Below are 14,161 nucleotides of genomic sequence, written 5' to 3' on the forward strand. Positions count from 1 at the left end.
CTCAGAACGCTGGTAAAAATTAGAAATAACGCTCAAGTAATTTTTCATTTCGAACTTTTCTGAGTTAAAATTCATATTCTTTTTTCAGGGAAAAGGAAAGAAACATAGCTATTGTTTTTCTGAAAATTAATATTTTGAATTTACTGGGAAGATTAGTTATTTTTATCATGGGAATTTATCTACATTATTGTTTACACTTTTGTTCTTTTATATAATTGCACTTATTTTGCCTTTTATACCCATTTATCTGCCTCGAGAGCTAGATACACTAAAAACGTTAAACACAATTTACTACAGTTTGAATATTACAAAATATACAAATAATTTTTTTTCAAAAATAATTTGTTTTTGTACTGCAGTTATTTACTTCGCACATATTTTGAAAATATACTTTTCAGATAAAATCTACAATAGTATCATATGTAGTAAAACTGAGGGAAAATAAATAAGTTACCAATTAAAAAAATAATATCCAACAACAATTTACATAATAATTCATAACTTATTAAAAGCTTAAAATATTTTGCACCATTCTTTGGTTGATGATATTAACATTATTTGATTTGTTAGCAATTCTTAATCGATTTAAAATCAAAAGAAATTCTTTTGTTATATTGAGTGAATTCATGTTCAACCAAAATTTTAATATTAATTTTGGCGAAAGAATTGCCGAATTTGGTCTCAACTTCATCTCCAAACAGCGCCAAGTGTTATTAAATTCATACATATAAACCAATGGCACAGTTAAATAGACTCAAAAGTGTTAAGCGATGTTTATATCATGCTGATATAAATAGATTGAAACTTTTTGAGACCAATATGTTAATCAGTTTTGATCAGAAACTTTTAATTTGTCACTTTTTTAATCGATAATTTAATGTCAAGGAAAAAAATCGCTTTGCTTGAAATGCTACTTATATAACAGGAAAGTATGTAGGATAACAGGTAACAAATATCTTGAGTATCAAGCTAATCATATACAGAGTAACTGTTATTATCAACGAGACTTAAGTTCGTTTAGCGCAACTTCCCCGTGATTTGGGCGGCCCGGGTTCGAATCCTGGTTTGGGCATGATTGTTCTTCATCTGTGTTCTATCTGTGAGGTGTGTGAATGTGCCCCCCTGTAAAAAGGGGTTGTGCAAGCGAATGTGTGAGTTTCATCTTCATATGAGCTAGAAATCAGACTTCTGCCCTTGTGTGCTCAGGGGTCTTTACCCTCAGAAGCTACTGCACCCTCTTTTTGTGGTAACGCGGACACGACATCATCATCATCATCACTTAAGTTCGTTGTACCTTAACAATTAAAATAATTGTTCCTTAAAATATTCTCAACTTTTTTTCAAACATTTTGTGTTCAAATACTAAGGATCGTTTCACTTTAGTTTTGTATACGATTTTATTCGTAAATTTTACAGGATTACGATATCCATCCCAGTGTTGTCTTTGTGAGTTAGGATATGTTAATCTAAATAAATTCAATTTAATTTAAATAATTGTATTATTTATTCTCATTAAAATAAAATATTTAAGTATTGTAAAATTGTACTGAAATTTAAGGCAATAATGAGCTTTTTTTAATGATGAAACAGAGTTTTGTTTTTAATAGTTTGAGCTTTAATTTTACTGCAGTGTAATTTATTATAAGTTTCACTTTAGAAATTTTATATTTTTTATTCATTATTTATAATATTTTAAGAATAATAGTTTTAAATAAATTATAGTTAATATATCTTTAATTTTATTGTGATGTGAATATATATACATTAACTGATAAACTGTATGACTTTTTCAGTGATTAAATTTTTCTTCCTGCATTTACAGAATTATTATTTTTCACTCGTTTTCAAGAATATTACCTAAAGGTTGATTATTTATATAAGATAAACAACCAAAATGAAGCTGTGTATTTGAGATAAGCACTATTCTCATTTGTCTTGTATATATGGATATTTAATAAGTAATAAATGTTTAAAACTGAAATTATATTTAATAAAATTATCATGAAATACTGTAATATTCCAACTGCATTAAATTATTTATTATAAAAGCTATTTTTCAAAGAAAATCCTATATAACTATAAAAAAATAGTGTTTGAAATATAACAAAACCATATACTCGCTGCATATGGTTTAATTACAAAATTACTTTAAATTACAAAATACTAATATCAAAATATTATATTTAAAAAAGAATTCCAACAGAGAAACAGGAAAAAATTCATTCCTCTTTTTCAAATTAACGGAAGGCCCATTTTGTTATTGCTACAAATTATCCAATGATTAATTCCTTCATATTAACTGTAAAAACAGTGATTACGATCATGAAACAAAAATTAATTGAAATTAAAGGAATGTTTACCAGGTTATTTAAAAAAGAGAGATAAGTTCATGAGAAAAATAAAATTCTGATTATTTACTGGAACAATTCATGTAAAAAAAATCAGAAAAATTACTAATACAAAATATACATCATTTATAATGTACGGATTATGTATAGAAATGCCAAATACATATTTTCTTATTAAAAGTCCCATACAAACTTATTTCCAGAAGTAGATATTTCTATTTCTTAAAAATTCGAATAAAAGGTAGATATTTGCAATTACAAGTAACATAATGGTAGATAAAAGCAAGAAAAACATTTCAAAATGTGTTGCATTATGTTTGATAAGCAAATAATACAAGGCATTAATAATAGTTATTAATGTAAAGGCATTTAAAATTTTACTCGACGTTTAAATTACACATTTCATGAATATGTCATAGGCAGTTATTAACAAATATGCACAGATTCATTTTATGACAATTTTTAAAATTGTTACATTTTATGAGAAAATGTATTTCATTATTTATTAATCTATACATAGTTTTCTTTCAAATAGAATAATATAGAAATTCATGTTATTATAATTCTTTTTATTCTCATTTTTATACTTCTTTCTATATTTCAAGTAATGTTATGTTTTTTAATGATATTAATGCACTGTTTGCATGTTTTTAAAGAAAATGAGTCTCTGAATATATTGAAGATATATGCTAGAAAGAAAATAAAAATATCTTCTAAAGAAGTTTTGTCTTAATAATTCCAGATGGTACTAAAAACAATATTTTTATATTAATGTAGGAATATAAGAAATTTATAGCCATAAATTATTCCTGAACAATTTTAGATATTAGTTGCGAAGTAGCTATCCAAATTTCTAAATTTAGCTACTATTTCTTGCCATTAGTATACAAAATAATATCAAGAAATGGAAATAATTTTCATTACAAAATGTAACATTTTAAACAACGTCTGAACAACAATTCTAAAAAAAAATCATACAGCCTTTACAAAATATGTAAACAAAATAAATGGAATCTAACAGGAAATCTTTTTAAAAAGTTTAAAGTTACCACAAAAAATTCTGAGTAAGTTAAATTCGCTACCATCACAATATTAAAGTTTTTTCAAACCAAAAGTATAATTACTTATTTAAAAAAAATCACTAAAGCCCACATTTCATTATTGTAATTAAAAATGAAATTATTAAAAAAATGAAATATGATATTAAGTAAATATTTTATCCAATGGCATGCAATAAAATGCTGGAAAAGAAAAATTCAAACATTTAAGAAAAAGCCATTAAAAGAGGAAAAAAGAGAAACTATTTCTTGTCAAGATTAGTTGCACAAGCAAAACAGTTCATTATTAATGTTTCTAGCAAACCATTAAGTAAATGACATAACTTGGTATTCATCAACTGGAACTCAAATATTAGTTTCTCGCATGAGTTTATACCGTTTTTTAATGAATTCTATTGAATTATTTTAATGAATTCCTGTCGTTAGTTAAATTCATACATTTGTTGGTCTCTAATCAAATAGACTTTTTTCATCCAACTCTAACATTTATATAATTAAATGTTTTGGTAACATTTTTTTTCCTGATGATTGGACTCCTTCGATTACTTCATTATTAATCATAAGGAAACAAGGCTTCATGTTAAAAATAATAAGCAAAAGCCATAAGTGCACATCAGAAATTTTTTTCAGACGTACAGTTGATTATTATTGGTTTTTGCAATTTTTTAAAATTATTACTCTCATTTTCAGCAATTCATTGGAAATTGATAATTTGAGTTCGTTATTTAAAAATAAAGCGAGAAAAAAATTCAACACATAATTGAAATTCTTTAGGAAAAGAAGATTTTGTTGTTTCTAGCCATTAAAGTAATCATTTTAGTCTGCTTCTTTTAAAAAGAATGTTTGAAAATACTAGTGAAATTTCTGCTGTTTTTTCTCAGTTCATTTACTGAAATGTTCCAATTTTCAAGTTTCATTTACTTTGTGAAAGATCTGATCTGATTTCTGATTTTTTTTCTGATTTTTTTGATTAAGATCTGATTTTTTTTTCATAATTTTTTTAAAAGCAATGGAGGACTTTTTCAGGAATAATTCCACTAATTACTTCTTGTTTATTGATTAGTCCATGAGATTCCTTGACATAAGAACTATTTTTGGCTAATCAATTAAAAATTGATTAATAAAATTATTAATTTATTTTGAAAAATCATTGTAATAATTTTGTTTAATATTATTAATGGTTAAATTAACTGGTTAAACGTCCTTTAAATATTGAAATCCAACTGTATGAAATTTTGTGATACCAGTATATTACCTAAATAATTTAAGACAGTGAACGAACAAGCAAATTAAGAAAGAGGGCTCCAAAAATATCTAATTTCCTTCAACAATTAAAATGATATAACTGAAATGTCAAAATGCTATAAGTACATGCCTAGAAGCAAATTAATGACGTAAGCTGAAAAAAATGTACACGAAAAAGGAGAATAGATGATCATTATAAGAGTAAATTAAAGCAATTTAGAAAGATCATTTCAAAACTTTAATTATGAAAAACAAGGTTTTTTGTGGCATTTTAAGGAATATATAATTAAAGAAAAAATTTAATGGGTTATCTTGATTTTTTAAAATTGACCATCTGCTGAACATTTTTAAGGAGGTATTTTTAGTTGATTTAATAGGCTTGGTAACATTACCCTTTTAGCACAAAATATCGTGAAATTTTCACGATATCGTTCGATATTCTACATGCCGTAGATTATCATGAAAATATCGTAAAAATGTTTTGAAACTTTCGTGGAGAAACTTTTTTTAATAGGGATGGAATATCAACGATATCGTAATCAATAGCTCCAATATCGTAGTCAATGGCATCGTAATTAAGTCCTAAATATCATAGTAATTGGTACCACATCAATTTTCATATCTAATAATCTTCTGTAATTATTCTACTGCTCGATTCTCAAATATTTCTTTTATTAGCATGCAATATTTCTGGAAATAATTACGGACAACAAACCAAAACGATGTTCAGACATATATTACAACTCAATTATTGCCATATGTAGATTTTATATCATTTCGATTGAGAGTCGGTGGTTTCTATAAAAATTGGATAGGCGATGAATACATATGAGGGGTGATCAAAAAAAAGAGTTTAGAACCAGCATTTGAAAAGTAGAAATTGTAGATAGGAATATTGTTACTCAGAGTGGAGACAGATGACCCTGGGTGTCTTAGACCGTTCGTTCGAGCAGATAGTGTTAGTACTGAGATCTGAAACAGCGATAGTAATGGAAATACGTTTAGAGAAGTGGTCTCGCACAGAGGTGCGAGCCGTGATACGATTTATATGGGCTAAGAATGTGTCCACATCAGACATTCACAGACAAATACCAATTTGACACAGGACCAATTTGCTCCCGCTGAAGTGTACGGGGGCGAAGCAATGAGTAGACAACAGGTGGCGAAATGTTGTTATTCTTTTGAAGCGGGCAGAAAGATTGATGGAAACTTTGAGGCGGGTCGTCTAGAACCACCACCCCATACAGCCCCGATTTGGCTCCCAGTGACTATTTCCTTTTTCGGCATTGAAGAGAAACACTTATTTGAAACAAGATTCATATCAGACGGCGATGTTCAAAAAGGTGCCGAGAACTGGCTCAATAGCCAGGGACTTGATCATTACCAAGACGGGTTAAACATATTTGAAACGGATTTATTTAAACAATTGGTATTTTAGATTTTTGATTTACATGCCCGTGAATGACGTCTGTGCCCGTTCAAAATAAAATTTAAAAACCATGGTGTCTGTGTGTTTCCTTGGCCCAAACAGCAAAACAATTACCATTTGGTCAGAAATTTCAAAGTTTGATGGATTTCAAAATTGTTTCGTCAAATATGCAGAATCTAGTGTAATTTCATTTACGAAAGTACTTTCCCGTCTGAGTTCATGTGGCACCTGATCACTTGGAGCCTGGCCAAGCTAAAAAAGCGTCATTTCGGAAAAATAATCATAAAATAAGACAATTTAAATTAAATGTGTACACGATCAAAAATTAAGGCTAGCATCTTACAATGTAAATTGGACAGAATGACTTAAGCTAATATCCGTTGATTGACTTCGTTATCTGTAGGAGTATTTGTTTCACAGAGCTGATGAATCATTGTAAAAGATTTGATGACATTAAACGATGAACTTCGAGCCTGAATACGTATAAAATCATAGATGAATAAAAATAAAATATTATTTGAAATTAGATATATAATGCGATTACCAAAACGATATGCTATTATGTCCTACGATATGCCATTATATACATATATGAAATGGAAAATATCTATGATTTGCGTAATAATTATTGGACTTTTTCATATTTATTTCATTTAAATACGAATTCTATTCTCTCTCTCTTAACACACACACACACACACACACACACACACACACACACACACACACACACACACACACACACACACACACACACACACACACACACACACACACACACACACACACACACACACACACACACATTATAAAACGTGGCCATATCCAGTCTTCTGTTGCCACTAAATGCAGAATTTAGATGCTAGGGGTAACAGGAATTTTAATTTGAAATTTCAGTTAATTTTCCCGTTGACATCATTGCATAGAAGAATACAGTACTAAATCCCTCATTTCCATTTAGAAATGAACGAAACCACACAAACTGAAGATCGCAGTTTCCGCTTTCGGATTGAATTTACTCTTAATGAACACTGCTAAACAAGTCTGAAACTGACTTTTCCCCTTAGCTCTGTACGCTTTTGGACATGGAATAGCAAATTTTGTCTCTAAAAGCGCTGAGAAAGATCTCACTCTGCCTCAAGTAGACACATATAACTAGCAAATATATTATTACTAGCAAACATCCATCCGTAATTAAAACGTTGCAAATACACTTTACACCGTTTATCTCCACTTTTAACCAAAGAGAATATCAGGCTGTCTTTTGGCGATCTATAGATGTCTTTTGGCGATCTATAGATGTCTTTTGGCGATCTATTTGCCGTTTGACTTATTTAAACTTTATAAAATGGGAATCTCGATTTAGAGGCCGTTTATCAAATTTTAAAAAAATATTTTAAAATTCAAAAAGATTTTTTAACGATATTATTTTATTTACGTAAATTTTACAATGAATCTTGATAATTTTCGAATTTTTTTTAGCATAGTTTGCAACGTTTTCATAATAATATTGTTACAAGCCTGTAAAGTTGCTTCCGAGCACGGTTAGTTCTATCACCAGAAAGACTGATTTACAATCATCTGTATTGGATGCTGCTCGGTGTCCCAAAGCTTGGCGAACATTTGGCGACTTGGCTACAGTTGGCCAAAAATTGGCGACAAAATAGATAATGCTGGAAATTTCGAGAATTTTAACAATCCCACCATTAGGAACCAGGATACACCTGATTGGTCTAGAAGATTCTCAGTCTACCCCCCGGAAGCTATAAAAGGTCGGCAGTCTCCAGTTTCAATGTCATAGTCGGAGTCAGACAAGTAAAGAGCCTTCGAGAGGATAGCGAAGCAACGACGGAGTGGCAGCGTTGTATGGAACTCAAGCTAGTGCTGAACCAAGCTGTGTGCCAAGTCCTGTTGTCCATTGTGGAAGCCGCATCACGTTGTGTGTGGAGTAGCCCGTCTTGTAGTAGTGAGTCTTCAGTTGGATAAAACTAAAGCGAAGAGACAGATGAGTGTTTCAGCCGTCTGGAGAGACCGTAGAGCTATGCTCCGCAGATCCCCTCTCCTGCGGAATTCTGGTCGCTTTGTGTGCTGTGGTTGATTAAGACATGTGGGCTAATGTTTGCTGTAGTGTGCTGTCCTGTGTTCGTCTTGGCTGTACATAACTGTCGTCTCTATGTACTCGTGTTATTTGTGTTAATAAACGTCGTTGTTGTTTACTACTGAGGCCAGAGGATTGTGTTTTCACACCATATACCTACTTCAGGCGAACCCGGAGAAATCTGTAAAAATATATTGTAATGAAATTCAATCTGTTGACGTTGTATTGTCAAATATCTAATCTTCTTTTACTTTTGGAAAGGAAGAATGATTATACTAATTATCTGCATGGTTTACATGAGGTGTCAGAAAATAAAATAATTGTACAGCAGAAAATAAGATAGAATTTCGAGATAGATTATCGGTTTCAATGATATCATGAGATTTGACTCCATTAGGAATGTTTATCTATACAACAGATATAAAGCTATTATTTTACGGCTTTAATGCTAATAGCAATTTAATGCTTTTTATTTTGGGGATTATAAATTTCAAGTTATACATAAGATGTTAAATAAAAACTAAACAATATTCCCCGTAAATCAGCCAATATTCAGATTTAGTAATTTTTTTTAAATTATAAAAATCTTTCATAAATAAACATCTACTAATTCATGCAAATTTGCTTTAAGAACTAATAAATAAACAAATAAAAAATTATAAAAAGCTTTTGAAGCTGTAATAAAGAGAAAGTATTGTAAATGTCAAAAAATTCGAAATTCAGATTTGGTGAATATCTACGTTTCAGACCTTGCATGAATTCGAAAAAAATATTTTTGGAAATATGTCTGGATACTTGTCTGTCTGTAAATATGATAATTTTAAAACGCTATGTGTTAGATGGATGAAATTCGGAAAATAGACTTCACATCATATTTATAGATTTCTTCTATGTTTTGAATGAAGACCATTCAAAGGACATTATTTATCTGGGCACAAGTAAATTAAATAACTACAAAACGAAACAGAATTTGGTAATAGGGACAGCATTTAAAATGTAGATTTCCGTGAAATTTTGAAACAAATCTATCAAAAAGTTGGCCATTTACCGGTTTGTACTTTAGTATGCATCAAGACTTACATGAATGAAATTTGGTAAGTGACCTTAAAACCACAATTGAAGATCTATATCAGCTTTTTTTTTTCAGTTAGACGAGAAGAAAGTATCCAAAAGACCTGTTTTATTTACTGGTGCTTGGTATTAACTATATGCCAGAGATTTATCTTAGTCAATAATAATAATAATAATAATTAATAAAAAAATAAAAATTTGAGAACTTACGATAGATTCAGTAAACATGCTAAATTCACGAAAATGCCTATATTCCGTATTATTCGCTTCTGTTATACAAGGCATCATTTGCGGTTTTAGCCAGGATCTGGGTGGTTATTTTATGTGTGGGGGGGGGAGTATAAAGCATTTATTAAATAGTATGCCGGAAAATTTTGGGGAGATAATTCACGTTATCTTTATTGGTGGTGAATATTTCATAATGTGTCTAATACCAATTAGCTCATCATTATTATTTGGAAATCAAGAATATTGATAATGTTTTAATATAGGAATTTTCTCTATTATTTAGAATTTTCCTGACATAAAAAAAATCAGTTTGATAAATTTAAAAGAAAAACCCACAGTTTTTTTAGCAATTGAAAGTTTTATCTGTAATGCACTCAGTGTATTATAATTCATTATGCTTTCATGCTTGTATTTGTCTGAAGAGAAATCGAGTGAAAACCATTATAAAGGTGGATGCAATTATGGTATCGGTCGAAAGTAGAGTGTAGCCGCGGCCATCCTCAAGCGATGGTTTTTTTTCCTTCTTCGAATTTCGACAACTTGGTTAAAAAAATAATTATCACTCCCCTACATAGTAATTGCATCGTTTCAAGTTTGCTGAAAATTCATTAAAAATTTTAATTTTTCAGAGTTTGTTTTTATAATCTTTGTAGCTGTCATTGAAAAAGATTTGTTAGAAGAAATTAAATTACATATAATGTTTGACAGTACGGTAAGTAAAACATAAAGAGAGATAGAAATATTTAATATTTTATTTATTGAAATAATTATTGTTTATGCAATTTAATAATTAACGCTTACTTTTCAAATTGTTCTAATATATGTATGCATAATTCAATCGTTCTTCATCTATAAAAAAAAAACATTCATAAAACTTTGTGTAAAGAAATATAATTAGTTTCGCTAAACTTTTCATTCGTAAAAACATAAAACAGTGCTTGTTTATAATAAAATTAAATGCATAAACAGCACTCTTTCACCCCTTTTTATAATCGAAAATTTACTGATAAATTAATTAAAATTGACAAATTTTTAACAACGAAGAAAATAAAAAATAATTGAAATCAATAAAATTGAAATCTCATTTTTAAAAATTATAGATACACTGTTTTAGAAAAGCCGCTGAAAACATTATAGGCCCTAGAACGTGTTTGAAATTAAATGGTACGGTAGCGCTTACCCTTTTACTTTCTCTGCATTTTAGTGTTTCAATTTTTATTTATTAAATTCCCAAAAGGTTTTCAAATACTATTCAAACATAAGCATACTCGCATAATAAGGCCTTTTGCAAAACAATACTAAATAATTGAAAAGTATATATACATTTCCTGAAACAAATAGGTTAAAGCGAAATTTAAATGTCACTTATACGGAGGTTCTTTCACATTCATTTTAGCGTATTAAATCAAAAGAAATATTTAGAAGATGGTGTAAATAGACGCTCAGTAAGCTCTATTATATACTTACAATTTCCTTCGAACTGTTAACAATAGCTAAAATATCATTTCCGAATTTTAACAATAATGTGCAGAAAATTAAAACACATTTTACCATATCGATCGGTGTGAGTAACAAACTCCCCTACAGATGGCGCTAAAAGTCTAAAGGAAACAATTACCAAGTAGAAACGTGATTGCTTTGCGCTGCTGCCCTGTAAAAGCTACAGATCGGGGAGTCCTGAAGCCAGTCCACCAAAGTTCTCCAACGGAAAAAGCTGCACATCTCTGGATGAACCAGTGGAAAAGTTTTACAACTTTTTCCACTTAAGGAAAATTACGAAAGCTTTCCCTTTTTCGTAAATCAGAAATTTCAACACCGGTTCAAGGTTTTGCTTTTAGATTTCACCAAGTTGCACTTGGTGTGAACAAAATGTGCAATTGACTAATTGGTGCAAACTGTGAGGTGTTAGTCGAGGAACAGATGCTAGCTCTTCGTTGAAATTCTTCAGAGAGTGAAGATTTTTTTTCTTACTGAAAAGAGTGTTTAAGAGATCAAAGAATAAAATGAAAACCGAAACAGTTTCGTCGAAGTTTTTGTGGAAGATGTTTTGTTTAAACAGAATGAAAACACTGATTCTTTTCTTCGGGATGTTGCATGTTGGTTTCGGAGTTAGAGGCCGTGGAAGGATGCATGGTAAGTTTCACTTTTCATCTTTCAGAAAATGATTTGAATCGAATGTATATTCGAATTTTTATTATTACTTTTTTAAAAAAATAATTGGTGAAATAATAATAATTAAAAAAAGGAATTTACTAATTTTATAGATAATTAAGGAGTTGCAAAATGCTAATTTGTAGAAAAATTAGAAAAATATAAAATAAATAAAAAATTTCTTTTTTTGTTTTTATTTTTTAAATTTATGCCAAAAAATTTTATTAATAAAAAATAACAAATTATATATCGCTGAAATTTTTAATTTGAAATATTATTTAAATAAATAATAAAATTCTTTATTATATTTTTGAACATAAAAACCATTATGTGCAATAAGCTAAGTATTAATTGATATAAACTAATTAAGTAGAAATAATACTTAAAAATGTGCTTTCTAAAAGTAGCGTTTTATTCTTTACCATATGGGTGAACAATTAATCGTATTTATTTATGCTGGATTTATTGAAAGTATTATTTATAACTCACTAATACCTGGCATTTAAACTGGAATTAACTAAGCATTTTAAATGAAATTAATTATGCTGCAAAAAATGTGAGTTCGTGATATATATTTTGCGACCATTTCCATATACTATGTCAAAAAATACTGATGCTGAATTGTGAAAAGTACAAAACTGATAAAAAGAAAAACTACACGCCATAAATTAGAAAGAATAAAGGTTAAATGAATTTCAGGGGGAAATATATCAGAAAGAACTGAAAAAGGAAATACACGTACGCCAATATTTAATCTTTCCAAATAGTAGTTTAAATATTGAAGTTAGATATATTTTTTTGTAGATTATATAGATTTATTTATATAAATGCAGTAATCATATTTTGGAATTAATTTTATTTACAAATTTTAATCACAATTTAATCATGCCAAATATATTGTTGAATTTTAGAATACAAGTGGTCTTTTTTGTTTAGATATTATTATGTATTAAAGGGAATTTTTTTGATAAAGTGTAATTTTCGAGAAGTATTAATTGAGTGGTGTTTAGAAACATTACTCTCTGTTAGTTTGGTACCTTTGTGTATTCTTTTTTATATAAAAGTTTTGCTTCATCATAAGTTCTTGCTACGCGACTCAAGATTTATGATCGTAAATTCCGAGAAGTAAAGGTTAAATTTATCTAAATATTTCTTTATTTTTACATAAGCATTTATTTAAGAGAGCTGCAAGGCCAAATTTATTTAATGTTAGAAAAGTTTTAAAAATAAGTATTCAGTTTTCAGTAAAAAATTTGAAATCAAGCGATTATATCACATTGATATATATCTCCCCTGGACAATATTTCTCACGTAATAAAAAAAAAAAAAACTTTCATTTTAAATTTTATTTCATTAAATTTATATAAATGACTTTTAAACTTCAGTGCAAATTTGTAATTTTAAAATACATTACGATACTATGTATCCTAGTTGATTGCTTTTAATGCTATACTCGGTATATTTGCCGTACTGTCAGTAAAAATTATTGCTGATTGCAGAAATAACTGCTCAATTTTTTTCATAAATCCGACAAATGTGATGTTTTGTTACCTATTTTATTCTTTATTGTAGTCATTATAATAATCACAGAGAAATTATCTGAAATCCAACGGCAAGTAAAGTCTGATTGTGTATAACCAACAGCTTTTACAAATACAAGTACTTTATATATTTCAAATTGCATTAATGCAATAAAAGCAGTATTTATAAGGAAGGGATTTATGTCTTCTGAGAAGGCCCTAATGCTGTTTTCTAGACTCAGCTTAACGAAGTTGAGCTTAAGACAGCACATTTGAGACTGCTCACTATTAAAGGAGTTTAGTTAAGACTTTAAGATACATTATGTCAAAATTATGTTGTTCTGCTAAGACTGGATTAAGATTTCTGCAGTGTTAATTAGTGGAAGATTAAGGAGTATCCGTTATCGAGTTCCCATATAAAACTATTGTTATTCCAATTTAATTACTGAAATTTGGTTAATACCTAAATGAGACAATGCAGTAAATCACTAGAATGTATAAATAATGTCGAACTTTATATCTTTAATCTATTGGCTAAAAGAGTGAAATGGCCAAAATGAATGCAAAACTAAATAAGTTGAGACTTCTATCCTTACCACTGTTGTTTGATATTTTTGAGAGTTTCGTTTAATTCTCCTGCAATACAATTAATTTGGTCATTATTATATCCAAGAAATGCTGAGCAAAATGAATGTACGTTATGCAGTGAAGTCAGAGGGATTAATAAATTACTGCTATATGAGAATAAGAACGTTGTTAATTTATACTATATCGAAACCTTGTAGTAAGAATGCATTAAAATTGCCTCACATTTTATATTTTTTTTACAGGAATATCATTTCTGGCTTTGTAAAATTGAGTTAAATGATTTTTTGATGATAATTGCAACTTTAAAAAATACATTTTTCTCTATATCGAAAATTTACAGATATTTTTTATAAGTACTTAGCTTGACGATAGTTCAAAGGTCAAATGAATTTTATTCTGTACAGTGTAAATGAATGTACATCCTT

At 28.9% G+C, this 14,161-nt stretch overlaps 1 protein-coding gene across 1 annotated transcript in view; it reads left to right on the forward strand.

The window, feature by feature from the left end:
• The first annotated feature begins 11,151 nt into the window (after positions 1-11,151).
• The window catches only part of LOC129969681 (uncharacterized), a 190,133-nt gene continuing 187,123 nt past the window's right edge, over positions 11,152-14,161 (forward strand). Inside the window, exon 1 of the mRNA XM_056084347.1 lies at positions 11,152-11,610. Within this exon, the coding sequence (XP_055940322.1) occupies positions 11,481-11,610 (130 nt within the window). The 5' untranslated portion in view covers positions 11,152-11,480. The remainder of the gene's footprint in view (positions 11,611-14,161) is intronic.

The sequence above is a fragment of the Argiope bruennichi genome, chromosome 5, assembly GCF_947563725.1.
Source record: "Argiope bruennichi chromosome 5, qqArgBrue1.1, whole genome shotgun sequence".
Lineage (NCBI taxonomy): Eukaryota > Metazoa > Arthropoda > Arachnida > Araneae > Araneidae > Argiope > Argiope bruennichi.